Consider the following 22,275-nt stretch of genomic DNA (forward strand, 5'->3'; position numbering starts at 1 on the left):
AATCTTGGCATTAATGCTTTAATACAGCGGTCCCCAACCCCCGGGCCTCGGACCGGTCCGTGAGTCGTTTGGTACCGGGCCGCGAGAGTTGAGGCTCAGGTGTGAAATGTATAGTTTTCAGGGTTTTTATTGGTTTTCAGCGTTATTTTGTTATCGTTTTTATCGTTTACCCGGTTTTCCTGGGTCTTTTCACGTGTGTTATGAATAAATTTTCTTTTTTTCGGTACCGGTACTAGTTTTGTTGTATTTATCCGCGACACCTTAAAGGCCGGTCCGTGAAAATATTGTCGGGCATAAACCGGTCCGCGGCGCAAAAATGGTTGGGGACCGCTGCTCTAATATATATTTTGTCATTTCAAATAAAGTAAATAATGTATTTCCTCACATCTCCATGATACTTTTTTACTTGTTATGTTTCCCATTGGCCACAAAAGAAATCCACACAGTGGCTTATACTGTGTTCTTTCATTGGGCCAGAAACACCTTTTTAAACTTGGAAAAGACCATAGCTCTGGTTAAAATAAACACTTTGTTAAAGGACCTTTGTTTGAAGCTTACAGTAACAAACACACTGGAGACAAACTATGAACTGTTTGGAATTGCAATGTTGTTGCTTTTGAAATGGCTGCTTCAAAGACATCAACCAGGTCTCCAGGTCATAGTCAGTTGCGTTATTCAAAGTTGCTTTGGTGATAAAATGGTAAAATGGCATAGGCGCTCAGCCGTCTTGCTTTTGCATAGGAATATAACCAGAATATAGCCAGTTGGCAACCAACTGTTCTCTATGCAAAAAAGGCTTATGGCAGATAAGTTCACTGGAGCAGACTGACTCAGATTGACTGCAGTGTGTTGGTGGATTTATAAAATGTATATAATGTATAAATAATTTGCAAACCTTCAACAATTAGTTTCTCCAACCAGCCCGAGACTGCAATTGTTTGGGGACAGGTTGCCTCCCACCTTGTCAAAGGGGGTGTGTTGCACACTAAGCCTCTGGTTGGTCAGTTGGTCACTGCAACTTACTGAAATCACTCGCCAAATAAGAAAGAATTAAAGGAAATCACTAGGGAACCACCAAGTTTTCCTAGCTGCAGGGAGGTCACTGACCATGTATCCATCCACCAAAATGTTCTCACTTTGCAGACCACTGGGGTGGCAGTAGCTCAGGCGGTGATTCAATCCCCGTCTGCTCCAGTCTGCATGCCAAATGTCCTTGGACAAGTTACTAACCCCAAGTTGCTCAGATACGTCCATCGGAGTATGAGTGTGTTTCAGTGTTAGATATAAAGCACTTACATAGAAAGAGCATAGAAAAAAGTGCTTGTGCGACTGGGTGTGATTGGGTGAATCAGGTAAGTTGTGCAAAGCGCTTTGAGTGCTCAGAAAGAGCAGAAAAGCGCTATCTAAGAATGATTTTATTTACCATTTACATACAAGTACAACCTGAATGTGTTTTGTTAAAATAACAGAAAATTGTGCCATTTTGAATACAATAGATAGATGTATAAAGTGTGAATTCTCAAGCTGATGCATATTCCTCTTACTTCCTCTCAGATGAAATGACACAAATTATTGTTGATAGATAATTTATTACTCAAACACACATTCTCTTTAAATTACTTAGTGTGCAAAGAGCAGAAAAGTGAGGGTAGAGAGGAACCGAGGAGGAGAGTGAGGGAGACAGGGCGACAGACAGGAGAAGGAAGGGAATGGGGGAGGGCACTGGTCTGTCCTTCCTTGGGGACCAGACTGCCCCTCCTGCTTGCCCATTAAAAACAGAATTCCTCCACAAACTGTTTGTGTTTTCAGTCCAACTCCTCCAGGGTGCTGCTTGCCACAGCACAAGACGAGTGTCCTCTCCTTCTCCGGCGTCGCCCTGCTCTGCATTGTAGCTAACATTCCCTTCCCTGTTCTGCTGGAGACCAGTCTACTATCAACATGTGGCACATGTCCTTGACAAGTCAAGAGGACCCTTCACCATAGGAGTTGGGCAGCAGTGTCAACCACGCACCCCATATTTCTCCCTTTCCCCCTTGTTCTCCCTTACCCTGCCTTCCCTCATTCACCCTTCCTCTCTTAATATTGAGTTGCCAGGGTAAAAGGGGGCCAGAGGAATCTAATAACTGTGACAGTGGGGCTTTTTTGGCATTGTTCCTGAAGCTGTGCAGACACACACAGGGCTGTCAGCTGGCTCTAATGAAAGGTTAAATGAATAGGACAAAGTGACAGGAGGTACAATAAAGAAACAAGAAGGAGGAGAGAATGTGTATGCAAGCATGTGTCCATGTCTCAGTGTGACATTGTCTCGAGGGCGGCCTCCTTAGTAAGGAACAAGGACGGCCCCTCCACAGTTTTGCAATATTCAAAACAGATTGGTTTGCGACAGTGCATGTGCACTTTTATGTGACTCTGTGCCGTGTATGCGTGTGTGTGTGTGTGTGTGTGTGTGTGTGTCTGTGCCTCTCCCACCAAGACACAGATGCTGAAGAGGAATTCCAGCATGGGGTTCTTTGATAAATGTTAAGGTCGCTGGCTGAAGATGGGAGAGCGGGTGTGGTGGGGAAGAGGCAGAGGGAGTGACGAGGGGGGACGCATGTCTCGTCTTGTGCCTCTCCCTGCCTGTGCCTTGGTGGAATGCAGAGTCACATGAAAGAGGCCCTCTTTCTCTCTCCCTCTCCCTGAGACTCGTCTCTTGTATCTGTCTCAAAAGCGCCACTGTCCCCCTCCTGACACACTACCTGTCAGCACATTTCTCCTCCACTCCAAAAACACCCACAGCCACAAACACATGTGAAAACACACACACACACAATCATAGACTGTACATGCTGGCAGAAACACATACAGATGTGCCCTTCACACACAGTTAATGAGTGTTAAGTTTCCCTCAAACAGGAAAAGTGAACTAAGACAAACAAACACACAAAATCCTATCATCCTGAGACCGCTTAATTACTATGATTATCACCATAAATAGCACTTTTGTCACCAACAATCACACAGTAGGACTTCTAACATGTCATCCAGGTTTTTGGTGATGCGTTGCAAAGCGCGCTCAGCTCAAAGGGCTACAGCTTAGTCAATGAACCCTAAAAGATTGTGACAGAAATTGAAATACTCATACAGAGTTAAATATTTAATGTATAGCATCAAAATAAATATTCTTTCCTCCCAAATCACAAGATTAAAAGACAGTACAAACTAATCACTACCTTGACAAGTCTGTAGGAGGTACAGTTGGGGTGCACAATTATGGCCAAGATTATTTTCAGCACGGTTTTCTCTTTGTTAACATCCCATGAGCTGAATCTGAAGTATTTCTAAAGAATGACTGATGATCCACGTCCAGTGACAAGCTCTTCACCTTGTCCTGTCCCAGATATTTGCTTTCTTGTTTTATATCTGTCTTTTTATGTTGTGTTGCTCATCCAGACTAGTTGTGCAAAACTTGCCGCTGTGAGGTGCAGGGAACAGCTGTGATTGGTGCATGCAGGCATGTGGTCAGGCACTTAATTGGGGAGTGCTTGATTTATTTTTGCTTTGCATTCTATAGGCAGGGCATGCATTTTCAATATGGCTCGATCGCGGGGAGCTAAAATTTTGACTGACATTCAAATTCGATTAACTATTCAGCCCTAAAGTATAATGTATAATTGTTAAATATAGGTATATAAGTTAATTAGCTAGCTTATATCGCTATCTATCTATCTACAATTACACGCGTATTTTATCCGTAACAATTCCATCTCCCACCAGCACATAATATTCTTTTGCCTTCAAAAAGTCAACACAAATGACTTTTAAATAGATAATTTTCTGTTGTCACACTGTAAACACTACACTGTAAGCATATATAAGTTATTACTAAGAAAAGAGAACTGTTTGGGTTAAAATGTGCACTCTTTGATGTGGCTTTGTTTTGGATTCAAATTTCTCTTTCATTAGGGTCAGAGGTTATGGGTTCAGTAATAATCACCTTGCCGCTGAGAGGAAAAGTGTCTTTCAAACATGCACACATTCATAAATTGCACACACATAAATTCATAAAAGCATTCAAAACGTAATTGAACACATATACAATGCACCGACATCCTTTGCTGATTTTTATCCAAAATCAAAGACATAGAATTATATTCAAGGCTAAAGAGTCCAAACTCTGCATTAAGGCTTGCTAATAGAAGCTAGATTATACATTCAGCCTACAAGGTTACCAGTGTGTCTGAAATATTATCAATATATTCAAGTGAGAATCATTGTCAGAAAAAAAGCCTGCCAGAACTAAAGTCTCGAAAAATCAAGGTGATTACGGCTCCCTTTGGCCCAGAATATATGGATTTACACACTAGTTAATACACACCGACAGAAACATACACACACACACACACACACTTAAGTTATCTATTTTTTTTTAATCTCACTAATATGAGAACTAAACAACATCCAGATGTAGGATACACACAGCTGACTGTTGCAATAATGTTTTTATGGAAAAGGCAACAAAGTACTTCCATAAAACAAAATGCATATTACTATTACTATTACTAGGTAGATAAGATCCCAGAAGAAAGGCCTATGAGCTTTTTAGATACAGGATTTCTCGCTTTGAGTTAAATGGAAATTGTAATTAATGACTGTATTGCTCTTACACAAAGAAAACGGCTTCTTTATGAGTCACGCCAAAGTATAACTGGGAGAACACCCAACCCTGAAGCATCTTGTTGCAACAACAGTTTTCACTATAAATACACTGCTGCAGCGCTAATATAACATCAGCAAAATGTTACAATCCTGTTAAGTCTCTGAAATCATATTTTAAACTGTATATGGTAACGTTGCATCCAGTAAAATCAAACGTGCTGGTATGTATTTGTTTACTCATTGATACTTCCTGATGCTCACTATAAGAGTGATGATAGTGTCCAGGATTTACACGGTTATAAATTTAGTGAGACACGTGGTGACAAGTTTCAGGCTGTCACTGGTGCACACTGAACGATCACAAGATATAATCTGTCAACAAGGACTCGTGTCGTAATGAGCATAATGGCAAAAAAATGAGTGAGGATGTTTTACTCTGCTTAAATAAATTGTTAAACAACACTGGCCAAGTACTTTGAAACAACAAAATAAATAAAAAAAATAATGGCACAGTAAAATGAGCTGCCTCTACAATGAGTCTGTCATCTTTCCAAGAAACTCCAATATCACTGTCTTGGATTCAGCTGTGAGGTTGGTGTAGCACCACGTGAACCAATTTTCCACCTGCTGCAGGTTCTGCTTAGATCTCTAGAGAAGTGGACTGAGATTGCCAGTTTCTCTCTAGAGAAGCAGCTAAATAATACTGAGGGATACCACAATAGCAGCCCGGCTAGCGAGCTAGCCAGTAGGGAAAACACAACTGTGACTAAATCCTGAAAACAGCAGAAGGAGGACTGTGCCCTGAGAAATAAATGTTACATGCTGTTGTTCCATTTCTAAAACACCGCATCACACCAAAGACCTTATAATGTGGACAATCATAATCTGGCATATGATCTGCTTTTCATATAAAATCATATAAATTTTTCATTACAAAATAATTTTTAAAACGTATTGCTGCTGACCAGTTAGGCCCACTTCATCCCATCTAAGTCCATGGATGGACTCCAAAAAACATGACGTGATCACATCACAGTCTGCATGACAGGGTAAAGGGGTGCAATGAATTCAGCATATAGACACGGAGAGGTCCCAAGTCCACTTGATATAGTAACAGGCAACAAAAAGAAACCCAAAGGCACAAGTTCTCCTTTTTAGAGCAAAAACTGAACATGAAGTTGGTACACGATCTGGAATATTGTGCAATTAGAAAAAAACATCAGTCAAAACTTTAAATAAGGCTGCAGCCCAGCAAAGGAGTTGCTGCATATACACTGGAGCACGTCTTTAGCCTGTCCAAGCCCGCTATTTTAAAACAATGATAAATGCCATTCACAGGAAGGAATAACAGTAGCTGACCAATAAAGATTGCTCTGGTGTAAAGAAGTCTGAAGAAGAAAATGCCTGGAATGAATTGTGGAGTTTACTTTGTCCATCCTTCAGTCAGTACATAAACAGATTTTAAATGAAAGAATTCTGGATTGAGAACCAGAGGAATCATTTCAAAGGCTATTCAGGTAAAAAAAAAAAAAAACATTGTCAGGCACAGTTACTAGAAAAAGAACTAGACACTCACGGCAATAATTCCAAAGTCAACATGCTACGTCTCAGTCCTCAGGAATTTTTCATGAGCCACCACTTATCTTGTCATATCAGATTTCTTCCACCAGCTTTTTTGGAGGGAAGAGAAAAGACACCTTTAGGGCAAATTATTCTCTTCTAATCAAATCACTCTGTATGGCCTGAGGAGATCTTTCCATCCCTTTTTGAGTCACTCGGGCAAAGGCCACTCATGCACACACCCAGAAAAAAAAACGCACGCAGTCATTCAAAGGAACACTCACTTATTCGCAGCAGCAGTTTGTCGTCTTTTTATCTGAAAGCAAGAAATGAGACTCAACAGGAAAATAAAAAATACAAGAAGGAACCGAGGAACAAAGCGGCGTCTGGAATTTCCATCGCAAGTGAAATCCCAGATTTTCTCACTCCCTGTTCATGGAACAAAATCGAACAACTTTATTCTGGAGTGCAGTCAGTGCAGAAGGGAGCTATAAAATATAAATTATACCACATAACCCTATACCTCCCAACTGAGCCATTTGGTTACAACTATACTCCTGTTCGTTACACAGGTCCAGCGTCTCTGCTATTTCTATAGCGTCGACACGAATTATATCCCAGCCCCACTGAAGAACGTATGGATTACAAGTGAAAAGTAATTTCCCTACCGATTGGACAGTTGCCACCAAGTGACACTGAGGTGTTTATTTTACTCAGTCGCTGGTAATTAGTTCTGGACAGAATCAATTAAGGCCACCTCAAATTACATCTGAAAACCTAAGAGTTATGACTGCGCCTCAGAGGGCAGGAAAATGTATTAGGGTCGCTGTGCCAAATGTGTCCTATCACAAATAAAGACAGAGTGAGTGAGAAGCTTCCACAAGCACTCAGTGTCTTCATGTTTTAGCACACGAGTATTCCCCAGTTCTTCCTGTTTCCTTACATTATCGCACATAAGACGTTTTAACATTTAACATTCGAAATGAAGCCTGTAGAAAACAAAAAAAGGGCATTAAAAAAATGAATGCATAGAAGTACAGGTATCAGGTTGCGCTTTGTAGATGGGAGGCCGATTTTAATCTGATTAACTTGCCATTTCCAAATGTGATCCGTTTTGTCACCGCAGAGACAATACCATAATTGAGCAGACTGAAACTCTTACAGCTATCAATCTGCGTGATAGTGTGAGACTAAACACATCTTAAATGCTCGTGTCATAACAGCTGTTCACCCTACTCATTACCTTTTGCTATTTATGTCTCCTTTTTTTTTTAAAGTTAGGAATCACATGAACACAGACCAAATTTCATAATGTTTTCACAAAGGTAAGTGTGTGAAGATTCGGTTCCTTGCTTTGTGTGTGCTGGGGTACGAAAAATGGAATTACGTCTCGCATATGTATATTGTTTTAAATCAAGTATGTCTCACGCTGTGTTCTTTATTAAATTAGGAGCCCTGCGATCCAATTTGTTTCAACATTTCACTGTGTCTCTGTTTTAGTCGCCAAAGCTCACAGCTTAGGTTCTGGTGTCTTGTTTAAAGATTTCCATCTTAAGGCATCCCTATGCATGTGACCCCCCCCCCCCCCCCTTTCAAAATATTACCTTTGCTGTCACTGCCAAGACACACTATCAGTCACTCAGGAGATTATCGGTGATGGGAATGGATGGAGAGTAGCAGCGCCATATCGGTACCAGTGACCCACCTCTGAATGAATAAGAACAGTGCAACAATCCAGCTTTGACGCTGCTGAAGCATCGCAGAAACACTCGTGGGAGAAGATGGAAAAAGTGCTCTCTCTCTCTCAGATTTGCTGAATATCTTTACCTGTTAGCATGAGTGAAAGTGCATATTTCCTTTCATCTAAAATAAATGCTGTTGGTTTTTCTTCCTGATCCGCACTTACACATATTCCCCTTCACTTGTGCCTCTCTGAGGTTAAGCGCTGTACTTTCAAACACGGCCTCATTACTAAAATTGTACAGAAAAATATTTTGGGAAATTATGGTCAAGCAGTGATTATCTCTGTAAATTCATCAATTGAAATATAGGCATAAGCAGCTGCATAAATAGGAGACAGCAGCAAATGCATAAATGCACCGAGTGGGTTATCAGCAGAGTCTTTATGCTCTTAGCACTCATTCTTATTAAGTGAGGAGGCAGGGAGTTAGAAAGTAAGAAAGCCGGGGGGAAACAGTGAGGATGGAGTTGGTGTGGAGGGGTGGGGGTGTGGGGTGTTCTCGTTGTGAGGAGTAATCAGAGGAAGCCAGCAGGGGGGACAGGGAGGGTTGGTGGGGTCAGAGCAGAGCACCACTGAGCAGCCTTTCTCTTCATTAGCAGCCTCTCTAAGGGGGGGCGTCACAGGCCTACCTGTCCAGCAGATTATTGAACCGACTAACCAGTGGCACCCACCCCACACACACACACGCTCTCCCCTCTCTGATTCTCACAGACCCAGAGGAATCACGACCTAGCTGCAGATCCTTTGACAACTTTAACTTTTTCTTTAACCTCACGCAGCAGAAGTACAGGCTGGTGCAGAAGGGAGTCTGTTTCCTGCATATTAAAGGACATGTACGACGGTGTTTTTCTCTAATAATTTTGAGGATTTTTGTCTTATAAATGTACTATTTTTTTTTAATTGTTTCATTCAAAATATGCATTTTATTTGCTAAGCTGATTTGTTTCACGGTGGCTTTCACGCAGTTCTGAAAAAGTCATAATTATCCGACACAAAAAGCACAAGACAGAAGCATTTCGAACATGATGAAAATCATTAGCAGCATTTTAACATCTGCAACTTATGTGGTAAAGGAAATGTGAAATTGAACAGATCCCCACTCGGTCTGGCTGAGAGACAGCAGCACGGAGATAAAAGTAATGAAATGACACTGCAGGAATGTAAATTGGCATTCTTCACTGTAGTAGCAGCACCAGCTCATGAAACATCCTTGACACACACGCACACTCATACCAGGCCAAAATACTGTTAGGCATTAATCTCGCACACATCTCACTGACGAAAGTGTGAAGGTACTTTTAAGTGGGAACATTCATCTCAGTCACCCTCATTGTTTCTCGTTTTCTACCCCTCACACACTCTCTCTCTCTCTTTTCCTCTCCTCGTCTTTTGAAGCGTTCAGATATGTCCAAACTGAAGTGTCTTAAGCTGACTTTGAAATTCAAGCTGGCCGTCTGCTTGTGTTTCAATGAGTTTGTTTTTATGGGTGAACTGTAACACAGGGGCACATAAACAGTGGGGATGAACTAGTGTATTTGGCAAAAAAAAAAAAATTTAAAACACACACACACTTTACAAACTCTTAAAATTACCTAAAGGTTTTGGCTGCGTTGACATAGCACAGGAAAACATGTTTGTTCCTTAAAGGAGAAGGAATTGTGCAGAAAAATTGAAGCAGGATTTTCAGAAGAGGGTTTTTATGAGGCCTAAGAAAATTTACTTTCCAAATTTTAGACCCAGCTGAGGTACAATCAAGTGTGTCCACGTTGATCTAAAACAACACACACCGTTTTTATGAGCCCCTGTGTGTCCTTGATGTATGAAGAAATTGCACTGAACTCCACTCCAATCAAGGCCTCAATACCAACTGGTATCAAAGTGGCTTATACATAAATATCATGTAAACACTTTAACAGTTATACAATTTACAGCGCCTGGATTTTTCCTGTCAGACGCCACCTAAAAGTTTTTAATTTGTCTCGCAGGAGCAGAGAATTATGAAACACTTTCAGGCAAAAGCTTTAAATAATAACAAGTGAGGTTAGATTTTGTTAACTTACTTTTTAAGCCCCGTTTTTTCTTCAGGATTTGAAAGGCTCAGAAACGCAACAGTTGGTGATTTTGTAAGACTCACAGACGAGGAAAAGGTAAAGAAAAATTTATCTAAACAAGGTTAATACATTTTTTTTCTATTAGTTTTACTGACAAATCTAGCAAATACGTCATATGAAGCAAAGCAAACAGGGGGAAATATATGACTTCAGCAAAACTTTTTTTTTCTTCTCTCGTCTGACCAGCAAACAAGTTAATAAAAAGTTACAGCTCCCGTGATTTGTCACACCGATGTGCCATCTGAAAAACTTCAGAAAGTACACGCAGAAAAATCATATTTACCATTGCTGCATGTTGTATCTGACAGACCCCGGGGCTCCTGGCACTTTTCAAAGTTGGCGTCCTCAATAAAGTCTGATTTCGCCCTCAAGTGGGGAACTTTCTCCTCTTCAATCCAGTCCGATGTATATCTTGCGATTCACGCTCGGGTTTCTTTTCAGACTCAGCAACGATGTTTTCTTCTTGACACTTCTAGGAGTAACACGGGGAAACGAGCGCTCGCTTTTTCATCCCGAGATTGAAAGCGTCCCGACTTGAGAGAAAAACGCGCGTCGTTTGGGTACGGGTCGGTCTCACGGAGAGGAACGCGCGACCACGACACTCTGTCGCCTCTCCTTTCCCTCAAACCGTAAACTGAAGTAATCAAGGAAACTGCAGGGATCACTGTCAGCCAGAAGCCGAGTTGTAACTGCTTGCCCTACCTTGATGAAAAAAAGAGAAAAAAAAAAGAAAAGCTTCCTACACTTCCCCGGTGATTTCCTTCTGCAGAGTCAGCACAGCGGAGAGCTCGGACGGTCAGGGCTGCTCTGTTGTGTTGGGTGAATTCAGATCAGTGTTTTACACGCCGTGTGTGACTGTAACCCAAGTGACTGCGGGTCCACGGAGCTTTTGTGCCTCATGAGTTGATTTACAATGTTGTGCCAGCATGAGGATTCGCTTCGTCGTGCAAGAAAAATGTGCCAAAAACCCTTAGCCCCAAGATAAGAAATCGTCAGAGAGGCGTATTAAAAGCTTTCAATATTTGAGAAGCAGCAGTGATTCAATGATATTTCTTTTTCTTCGTGTGCATTTAGATAATATATAATGTTCTAGTCTAAATAATACTGCCGATTTTTAACAGTACTGTCAAAAGGGGGAGTTCTTCAGATCAGGCTGAAGGAGCAATGCATTAAACAAAAAAAAGGGAAAAAAAGAAAGTGATTTTGAATGCTGTATCAGCTCTTTAGCGTCGGACACAGAATTTCATGTTATAACAAGAAATCTTCGCCCTTTTTTACTTTTTTACTTTCTGTTCTCTAAGGCAAACACACGTGCGACCCTGCGCTTGTGCGCGCGCACGCGTGTTTGAAGCAGTTTGAAATAGTTTCCGTTGTTGCCTTCAGCAGGGATGTGACACTGATTCCCTGAGCTGTCCCTCAGATCCCTCAGAATTAGGCGTGCTCATTAAAGTTTCATTGTGCACTTGTTTTTATGATGATTTGCTCAACATTTGACTAAGACATCTGGAGAGTGAAGACTTGAAGGGGTGAGGGGTGTGTGTCTGTGTATGAGTGTGTGTCTGAGGGTGTTGTGTTAGTTAGAGGATAGAGTGGAACAGAAAAAGAGAAACATTCACTCTCATCGGAGTGACTGCCTGCCTGCCTGCCTCAGCCCGGCTTTCCGCTGGGGTGAGAGAGGCAGTGGAATCCCAGGGCAGTCATTTCTATCAAGTCAAGCGTCTGGAAGCCCCACTTGCATGTTTGGTCAAGGGGTAAATAATAGATCAGGGATTAGGCTTGTGTAGAATTCATTCCAGGGTAACAAGCTACTGAGGTCCCAGGATATGCATATTCATTCCTTGGCCAAGGCCGTGGGAGAGCGAGGACCATATGCCTGTTTGTCAGAGGGCTTAGTTTGCTAATTAAATGAGATATTACATACTTATGTGAGCAACAAAACAAAAAGCCTTTAAAGGATTGTCCAGAAAAAAATTGTGCTTGAATCTATTTTGTGTTGACTTCAAGTGCTTTGATGTTGCTTTAATTTGACTCAGGAAGTGTTTTCTATTTCAGAGTGTTGATTAACCGTGTAGATATCAGGAGCTATGGATGTGTATACAGAGCTTATCAAAGGCTAACATGACATTTTTTTTCTTTGTTGTTGCTTTGCTGCCAAACTATCAGATGACGATAAATCTATGTTATGACAAACAGATGAGATAGTAAAGTTATGATAGTGAGTGTCTGGCTAGCCATAGTGTATTTTCACCTTCTCATTATTTTCTTACCTCGTGATTTTTGGAACAATTGCACTTCTTTTGGGGTGGGCTGGATTCTATGAGCAGGGCCAAACAGGTCCCTGGCTCGTTACTTTGTCACTCAGAATGACTGGCTAACAATATAAAAAGTTTTAAATCTAAGCTCCGGATTATATGGCAAGCAATACAGGTAAGGCCATTAGAGGTTTGGTCCTTTTTCCAACACCATAATAAAAAACTTACTTTGTCATTTAACAATATTTCCCCTAACCTCAGTCACAGTAATGTTGTTGCCTGTACCCTAACAACATTAAGATGTCAAATCACGACCTCAACAAACACACATTCAACAAAAAATTTATGGGCCCAAAGTGAACCATCAGCTTCAGACATCTAAATGTAAGTTTTGGGTCATGGCATAAAAAATACAAAATTTAAAAAAAGTTTAATTTTACAACAGAAAAGCCAAAACATGAACATCAGCCCCTATCAAATCTGATACTGCATATGGGGCAGTAACTGATCGATATTGGCTTACTATACACGTCATTAACACTAAGTGGGCATTCATTTTAATGATACTGATAAACTGAGCTGTGTACTCACAAAATTATATGCATTACGTCTTCTTAGAGGTAACATCTGTATGTATATTTATGTATTATGCTTTTTATTGCTGTAGTTATTATATGCTGTACCCTGACCACTGCCAAACCATAAATGACCATACAGAGTAGATAAATTTCCTTCTGTGAAAACATCAACTTGCACTTCATGTATTCTGTGAAGACGACTAGCAAATTCATTTTTCAACTCATTAACATGTCCTGGGACGTAAATAGTGTAATCATATTTATTTTTAGAACAAATATAATGCATCTTTTAAAAAAAAAAAGAAAAAGATACGGACATACAATGTTTGCTGCAGGAGGCTTGATAGGGAGGAAAAGTATATGTTTATCTGTCGCTGTGACAGGATCCCACTGTTCATTAATTACCCAGCGGGACTGCCGATAATGAGCTATTGAACCTGCTGTTGAAGTGTTCCACCTCCTGGGATGGCCATCAGCTGCTGCATCACATTTTGTGGATCCATCAAATCCACAGAGGTGCTCCTGTTCATTAAGTTCCAGTCACTAGTAAAGCACAAAAAGGTCCAGAAAGGTCAATTCAACCATCCCCAAGAAAACCCAAGAGTTTTCAGAGGACTGGCTCTCACTGTAAGTTTTCTTCAACAGTCTGGAGGCAGTTAATGACCTGAAGAGCTTTTTTCTTTTTTAGCTGCTTCTTGTCACATGATGTTTCTGATGCCAGATCGATACCCCATTCAATGAACATTTTATTTGGATGTCATAAGTCCGTTGAATGGCTGTTATCAGTAGCCTCATACATCTGGTTGGTGGGTGCCTTCCTATACCTACTAGTAGGCTCAGATAGCAATTTTTATTTCTACTAATCAATGATAAGCTGCCTGCTGCATAATCTAATGTAGCATAATCAGATTACATAGAAGTCCTCTAGTGGTCATGTGAAGAAATGAAAGTTTAACTCACATTTTGCAGTTCCAAGTCATTTAAATTATGAACATTTGAAATATCTGCCTGCTAGTAGACATACTTTGTCTGATAACAAGTAGTCATTTAAATGTCTAATGGCTGTTATTCTCTACCAGACATTGTGTGTTACAATGAAATGGCATCAAATTTATCTATGAACCTCAATTAACAGATTTGCCTTTGTAGGACTTCACACATGCATGACCTGCTGCCTTTCAAAACTCAATCTGAGTGAACCTGAAGTCTTAAGCTTGAACAGAAAAAGGCGTCAAGACAGTTTCAGGTGCTGGAGGTTGATCAAAAGAGAATTAAAGGGTTCGATGAGCATCACTGAAGTAAAATCGTGCCTTTATACTGAGATGACTTGGTATATCAGTCTCTGAGTTTGAGCCCTTCTAATTCACTGAGAGCGAAGCACAGGTGTTGGAAATAAGACAAATACTTTTCTCATCTAAAAGCTGTTTTCCAACTGGACAACATTTACTCAGGGCGATCAATGTCCCATGTCCTAGTCTCTTCTCTCATACTCAAGGGAAATATGAACTTAATTTACCCTTTCACCAAGCAAAGGACAAGCTCTCCGGCAGCAGCCCAAGGGAAATAGTCTGACTCCTTGTTCCCACACATCCTGAGGGGTCTAACTGTGGGTGGAATGGCACTTTAGTTGGGTGAGTTGTTAGTGAGTGTGGCCCTGCAGTTCATGGCACCGTGGACGCACAGAAGCTCACACATACACATATACGACGCTGCCTCTGAGAGGTGTGTCTTGCAGATCAATTCATCCTTTATGAGTGCTCCAGTTTGTTAAGGGTAGGACCAGAAGGTCATCAGATGGGAGTCAAACAGACGTCCGCGTCATCTCTTTGGGGCTGGCGTTAGACATGAACAAGGGGGTTTGTGCATACAGTATGTGGGGAGATGGGTGCTAATGGGGAGGGGAGGGCATCTAAATCACATGCAAACAGGAATGCACATAATAGGAAAAAACAAAGTGTAAGGTTTATGGCGAGGGAAGGTTTTGAGCTTGAGTGGTCTGATTTAGGTGCACAGATATTGTCAGTCTAACGGCTGAAACAGGGGGGAAAGAAATGGTAATCAATGGTTTCTCTGTCCTGGGGTTTTGTAAGGCAGTCCAAGGTCTCACAGGATTCAGCATGAGGATGGCTCATGCTTGGGGTCAAAAGTGGCTGACAATTCTCCCACAGACTCCACTGAGAGAAATAATATCCCTCCTCAGGGCATCACTCGAACAGAAATGCGTACAAACAAGTCTTAAAATGTCAGCAAGTGGACATGAACTTAGCTTGCGATTTAAAAGATTTGTGACTTTGGTTTCAAAAGACACTTGGTGTGATAGCAGCTTATTGTTATCTTACTCAACAAATAGAGTCATCAGCCATATTGCATAGTGACTGTGTTTCAAAGCCTTTACTGTAAACGCTCACATGTTGGAGCCTGTCTCATTTGTACGCAGTGGGAGTGATGTACTAAACACTGCGCAGGTTTGACATCCCAACTGGCATTTGTACGATTGATGTTCCTTTAAAGTGGAGGACTTGTGACTCTTTAGTATCTTTTGTCATCTTCTGCAGTTCTCAGGTTCTTTCTTCCCTCAGCATCAAAGCTAGGCCACATTAATGCAGACAATATCCCACTTACCGGAGGCGGCAGGCGGAGACTGTGCTTTCACAATTCTCCATGGAGTGTCATGTTTTTCCCCGGGATGTGCCTCTCTTCCTTCCTCTGTCAGCGCTGGCACACCAGGGCTTGTCATTTGGTTCTTGAATTTTTCATGCAGGTGCATTTGCATGATCACAATCCTGTGTCACTTCTTCCCCTGGTAGATTAAATGCTGCCTGGCACTTGAACTTCCCCGTGACTCAGCTGAGGCAGAACAGAAGTAAGACAAGCGTGCTTGCTGGGACTGTCAGTGCAAGAGCCATCTTGTTTCAAAGGGTGGCACCTTACGGTTTGGCAATTGGCTCGCAAAGACAACTTCAACAAGAGTCAGTTTACATTTGCTACTGCAGTGCTTACATTTGTTGAGTCATACTCTGTAGTGTTAAGATGGTATTGCGCTTTGGTTTGGTTTGGTACATGATCTCCGGAACCCAACTATTTAATTTTGCTGTATGCGCTGACTGACACATGAATAGCTGCCTTTTCTTCCATCAGAGCACCGAGTTTAATCATTCAATTAACTCTCTACAAACACCCCAGAGATCATGAATAGTAAGAAGTATCCTTTGAGAGACACATCTGCAGGTCAATTTTAGAGTTCTCTGTTAAACTTAGAATTAATATTTTGAGGTGATTCATTTTCATCCATGCTTTATTTGCATTAAACAGCACTGAGGTTATTATGTATGTAATCAAAAGTAGACTTATTTTTGGCTTTTTTTTCTGGCTTTATTGGATTGATATAGTGAAGACTGACGGAAAGGTGGAAGGAGAGAGAGAGGGTAGGACATGCAGCAAAGGGCAGGGGGTCGGACTCGAACCCGGGCTGGCCGGCTGCTCATCCCACTGAGCTCAACTAGCGCCCATCAAACATAGTCTATGCTGAACATTCTCTACATGTATTATTCTTGGATGGATCATTGCAATTCTATGAGCAAACTGTGCTTTCAGTATCTACAAGCAATAGTATGTGCTTTTTTTCGGAAAAAAAAAAAAGGATCCCGTTATTCCTACCACCCATGTACGTCCACTGACTTTATGGTAATTTATTATTTATCCACAGTTAGCTTTGAAAAAGTTGAAAGTTACAATGTGAACCCAAAAAGAATACTCACAAAAACATGAATATTACAGTGTTTCATATAAATTTTACCTAAGAAACTCATAAAATTTGCAAGCTTATCTTTGGATCGTGTAGATCCTGATCTGTATGAGGACACACATTTAGATAGTGGAATAGGACTAAACTGCATTTATATATGCTTCACCTCTTGCAGTACACTTTGCATACAGTTTTATGCATAAAGAATACATCTTTTATGTATTTATGCATAGGTTAAGGAAGTAAAATCAAGAAAAGGCTGCAGCGAGTGTGGGATTTTTTTTTATAAATGTAAATGCACAAATCACATAATTGGTTATTGTGAAACTGTGCTTGGCTTAGATCTGCTTTATATACCTGAGACAGTCTCAAACTCTGGATCTGGATTAATCTGTCTTTAGCAGTACAAACACCAAATAAAGGGAGATACTGGCTGCTTCACATACAGGAGAGAGCAGCAAGAGACGCTGCCAAAACATGGTGGAACATGCCTGTGTACGCAACTGTAAGTGTCTCTAGCTAAATAATTTGATGATGAAAGAAGGGATAAGTTAGAAGGTAATCTTCCACTCTTCACTTCTTCTCTTAAATGTTCTTAAAACAGCCTTCTTTTTCATAATTTGACCGTAGAGTAACCAAATCGGTTTCAGGTTTTCTCATAAGAGACGCTTTATCTAACATTTTTCAAGTGCTCGGTTTCGCCTTAAAGATTTTGACCTGCAGAAGAAGAAGTCAGATTCAAACTCTGCTGGTCACATGTCGTCATGATGACAGTGAGAAAGGGGCTTATTCACAGATACCATGTGTCAGTTTGTGTCTCTGAACAAGAAACAGGGGGCAGGCAGATGTTGCACATTATGTACCAGTCTACTGCCTCTAAAATTGTTCTGCAAATGAGGATCTTAATGAGAGGCAGTGTTTGTGGGTCAAGGAACAGCCTAATCATACTAAGTCAATTGCATCTTTTCTCTTTGTGTCTGTGTGTGTGTATGCAAGTGTGTGTGGTTGTGCGTGTGCATGCATGCATGGGTGTGAGTGTGGAGCAGTGAGCAGATGAACCAACATTTGTCTGACTCAAGAGGAGAGCCAGTCATCATATTTCTTCATTTCCCTCTCTCACCCTGTGCTCCAAATCTGGCTGGACACTTAAGTACATTAGCCACACAATATGGAGTTGTCTTGTCTCACCAGCAAAAAACAGATGTCAAACACGTGTCTTTGTTCATTTTCCTTTACCCTCCCTTTGCTTATGTTCAGCTCTCAAAACCCAAGCTATAGAGTCGAGAATCATTGGGCACACTGTCTCTAACCTTACAGCGACTCATTAAAACTGAAGACATGGATAAATATCAACAGGAGTAAGTACCTATTTTAAAAGGAAAACAGTAATTCTATCTGCCAAATACACATAAAGATCAATATCAAATTTCCATGTCATTTTTCTTTGCCATCGTGTGTGGTTGCTCAGGTTGTTCAAACTGGGGATTTATAACTGAACAAAGCAGTGATTACAGACACAGAGGAACCTTTATTTTATATAGAATACATGTGTGTGTGTCTGTGTAAGGGTAGTATCAAGAGACACCCATCTGTACTTTAAAACTATGTTTGAAGAGTCCTGTGTGCTTAAAAATAATATTAATATGAATGTCACTACATCATGTCGACATGGTTTTTTACCTTCATTCCTTTCTTTCTAAAAAGTAAACCTAGGACTTAACACGTGTCCACTTATTTTTAACAAGTGTCCACTTATTTTTATTTGTTCTCTGAATAGTGTTAGCTTTCATACATACACAGCTAACCTTGTTAGCAAATTTGAACTTTTTTCTTTAAATATGCTGTTATATATTGCACATTACCAAACAAGGAGCTGATGCACTTTTTTTTAGTTTGTTAAAGATTTGTGTTCCTATTCTGGTCAAATTTGGCTTTATTGTTTGTTTATAGTACAGCTTCAGTTCCAGCTGACATCAGGTCAAAAGGCTGTTATGTGTCACTGGATAAGCATCAGTTTATGGCTTTTTTTTAGGTTGTAAATTGTGTTTCACTGTTACATTTAAGTTTTTGTTAGCAGCGCAAAGACAGAGAATAAGATAGAGAGGAAGAGAAAGGGAGAGAGCAGGATGAAGGCTTAAAAAGAAACAAGAGTGGACATTTAGTCAAAGTTAACACAAAATTGTGGTGTAGCTCCTGTTTTGACCACATTCATTGATGATGACTTCACATAACTAAGGAGTGATATAACCAGGTGAGTAAATAGGCAGATATTGAAGTAAGATGGAAAAATAATAATTGTGTTTCACAAAATATTTTTACATGCAATTCATAGATGCTTCGTACGCTTTTTCAGTAGCACGCATAAAAATGCCGGTGGACATTCTAGACAGAACTTATTTATGTGAATGATAGCTTTTTAAGGGATTCATTCCACTCTAAACTTGGCTCAACAGAATGAAATTGATGTGACAGACTACAAATCTATTTGTCTGCACAATAAAAGGAGGGTTTTGTATGAATTAAAAAACTATATTGTAAAAGCAGCTCTTACATGTTTGCTTCATATCCATGTGTATGGACAGGGAGGGTGATTTTCTGCCATCTTTATTGAATAAATACAGCGGTTTATGATTCAGATGACTGCACGTGGTTAAGAGACTGAAACAAAGTTGTGCATTTTTATCCTTTCTCTTTGCAAATAGTTACTTCTTACTTTGGAGAATTCTGGTCTAAACCTATGCCCAAAGTTTGATAAGTAAATTGACCACCTTAAAACAAGTGTATAATATTGAAAGGTGTGATTATTCACTTTGAATTACTCAAACACTAACCCAGGGGTGTCAAACTCAAATACACAGTGGGCCAAAATTCAAAACTGGAACAGCGTCGCAGGCTAACATTAATATTTATTGAAAAAAAAAATATCTTCCTCTAGATATAAGAATGAATCTTTTCTTATGGACTCAAACAAGTTTTGCTGAAAAACTGAATATGGAACAAGCAAAGCTTAATACTAAACAATATATATATATTAGCTGTACAATACCAGTAGGCCAGCTCTAATAGTAATTTGGTATGGCTTTGTGGGCCAAATGTAATTACCGGTAGGCTGTGGGCCAAATTTGGCCCGCGGGCCAGAGTTTGACACCTATGCACTAGCCCATTTAACTAATTCAGTTGCTTTTGAAGGTAAGATTGTAACATGCACCCAGTTAAAATTGCATTGAGTGCATTTGCAGGCAGCATATTCTTTTAATATTAATTATGTGGCACTGTGCACATAACATGATGACTGGGGGTTGAGCCCCCCTAGAACTCTGAACCTAGATTCGCCCCTGAATCTCAATGAAAGTGACCTAAATTGAAAACAAAAATTCAAAGTGAAAAAGAAAATATATATATATCAGAAAATACAAAACTATGAAACTATTCCTTTTCATAAATAGGGGAAAAACTTCTTAAAATCACAGTTCAGGAGGCTATCAGTGTGCAACACTTCATTTTGGAAAACAAAAGAAAAACAGCAACAAACAACTGTTTTAACAACAACCTTTACTAACAAATCCCAAAAAAGCCAATCAAAACTGACCCGCGCGTTCCCCTTGCCGATCCCGATCATACTGCCATCTATGAACTGCTACTGTCGTGAAGTGACGTGACGGCTGTGACGCGGAGGGACAGAAGCGGAAAACAGCGGGCTTGTTTGAAAAGAGAAAACCGTCTCCCTGGTTACTGACAGCCGTGTTATCCACACAGAAGTTTCATCTGGCGTTGTACAAAACAATATAACGGATGTACACGGGTGAACCCTTCAATTTCTCACAGTTCGAAGTATGTCGTGACGTTTTTTTTTCTAGCGCTCTGACTTCAGAAAGCTGTCAACACCAGAAAGAGTGTAACTCTTTATGCTTTACGTGGCTAACGCTAGCTAAGTACCGGTAATCTCAGTGTTGGTCTTCCTGGTGCTGCTGCAGGGTTGATATCTGCCTGGTTAGCAAGCGATCGAAATAGGTAAGAACTTATCAGTCCTCTGGACGCTTGCTTATTTCTTCCTCAGCTCGCGGTAGAAACCTGGAACCCCAATATGCTAACATCACATAAATAAATTCAAAGTCCCTGTCGATATGGTTTCAGTCAGCTAAAATCCTTTCCAAGTAGTTTTGTCAATCCGATGCAAAGCAGTCTAATCACATGTTGTTTAAATAGCTGAGCTGTGCCATGTTTGTTTTGATCCACTGCTGCAAGTTACTGAGATTTTTCTTTTAATATTTCATCACTACAACCCTTTTTCTTTTGCCTTCTTGCAGGTCTGAAAATGAGCTCAAAAGACGATGCTCGCACCCTGGTATTGGAGGAGCAGGTGAAGACTTTATCAGATGAGCTTTTGCAATGCCAGGTGTGTGAATGCATTTTGTTTTGGGTTTTTGTTTTAAAGCCATGTGCACACACTTCTGTACTTTATCACTGCTCATTGTACAATGTTGGATTTAGTTAAAAGTAGGAGAAAAAAACCCATTTGATTTCCCTAAAATAGGGATTTGTCCAGATTACTTGAGTATAACATCGTTACAACCCTTATCACTACATCACTGTTACAAACAAAGCGTTCATTTGGCTGTGATTTCTACATAACTCTTGTCAGTGTTAAAAAGTGTAACTCACTATATTTATCTTTACTTTATTTATCACTATGACTATGACTTTTTTTCAGACTACATATGTATCACACAGTTGTCAGCACCTTTTACTCTCCAGGCTGAGCATTCTTTTTTTTTCAATTCTCACTCACTGCTATAAATTGTGGACCTTCATTAATTTCAAAATTAAGTAATTACTGTTAATTTGATCTCTGTGTGTTGCATACCAGCCATGTCACCAGACTTTATTTAATATAAAATGAGGATTGATGAAAGATAAGCATGAGAATAGAATTTCGAGGTCTGTGAATGACTAGCAGGAAAACCACCCCTTTACATGATGCTACTTGTGATTTTAAAATAAAGCACATTTGACTGACTAGATAAAGCATATTTATCTCCCTCATACATATGTAAATGTCCTGATTATACCCTTAATGAATGTCTAGCACAGACAGGAAAAAGTGTGGAGGGCCCCCGTCAGATAATACACACACAGGCACGACATGCTCATGAGCAGATTTCCAAAGGCTTTCATGTTCACTTTGTGAGTCAGTGATTGAGGGAGTCCTTGCATACTCACCACCAGGTGGTGTCTAATAACATGAGTGAATTGATCCCAGCATTTCTCACTTTGTGTATCCACACCACCTTGCTACACAGGTAGGCAGACAGCTGTGGGGTTCAGCAGATGAGGTGTTACATTTGAGTTTTGTAATAGAAGTAGAAATATAAACCACCTAACATGTTGGGCACAAACATTCGTTGTGCTGCTGTTTGTGTGTAACCACATGTGCGCCTGTTACCTTATTTATCCTCTGCATAAACTTTGGTTTGACTTCGGGAGCCAATTTTCAAGTGTTTATTCAGTGAGAGAACACAAAGGCATCAGAGTGGAGTGAATCCATGTATTGGCGTATGTGATTAAATAAACAAAAGAAACATATTGTGTCTTCTGCAAATGCACCGGTAGTCAGTGTGAGTAAGTGACAGCTGAAATAACTTTGCCGGAG

At 40.3% G+C, this 22,275-nt stretch overlaps 2 protein-coding genes and 1 long non-coding RNA gene across 10 annotated transcripts in view; 1 reads left to right on the forward strand and 2 right to left on the reverse strand.

Annotated features, from left to right (window-relative positions):
* The window catches only part of bnc2 (basonuclin zinc finger protein 2), a 163,257-nt gene extending 152,398 nt beyond the window's left edge, over positions 1–10,859 (reverse strand). For 2 of the 5 annotated variants that reach the window (XM_080302979.1, XM_026171259.2), the window contains exon 1: positions 10,334–10,859. In XM_080302979.1, coding sequence (XP_080159105.1) covers positions 10,334–10,336 — 3 coding nt within the window. In that variant the 5' untranslated portion in view covers positions 10,337–10,859. The remainder of the gene's footprint in view (positions 1–10,333) is intronic. The other 3 variants (XM_080302981.1, XM_080302980.1, XM_080302982.1) reach the window with 2 other exon arrangements.
* A 1,769-nt stretch (positions 10,860–12,628) lies between these two features.
* LOC145429310 (uncharacterized) lies at positions 12,629–16,158 on the reverse strand. Its single transcript, XR_013909545.1, has 2 exons — positions 15,503–16,158; positions 12,629–13,423 (listed from the first exon to the last, which is right to left on the reverse strand). It is a non-coding gene; the product is annotated as an uncharacterized LOC145429310 (long non-coding RNA).
* A 4,141-nt stretch (positions 16,159–20,299) lies between these two features.
* Positions 20,300–22,275, forward strand: part of cntln (centlein, centrosomal protein) — a 100,678-nt gene continuing 98,702 nt past the window's right edge. For all 4 annotated transcript variants that reach the window (XM_026171264.2, XM_080302983.1, XM_080302984.1 and 1 more), the window contains exons 1-2: positions 20,300–20,636; positions 20,933–21,021. In XM_026171264.2, the coding sequence (XP_026027049.2) occupies positions 20,941–21,021 (81 nt within the window). In that variant the 5' untranslated portion in view covers positions 20,300–20,636; positions 20,933–20,940. The remainder of the gene's footprint in view (positions 20,637–20,932; positions 21,022–22,275) is intronic.

Source organism: Astatotilapia calliptera, chromosome 6 (assembly GCF_964374335.1).
Source record: "Astatotilapia calliptera chromosome 6, fAstCal68.1, whole genome shotgun sequence".
Lineage (NCBI taxonomy): Eukaryota > Metazoa > Chordata > Actinopteri > Cichliformes > Cichlidae > Astatotilapia > Astatotilapia calliptera.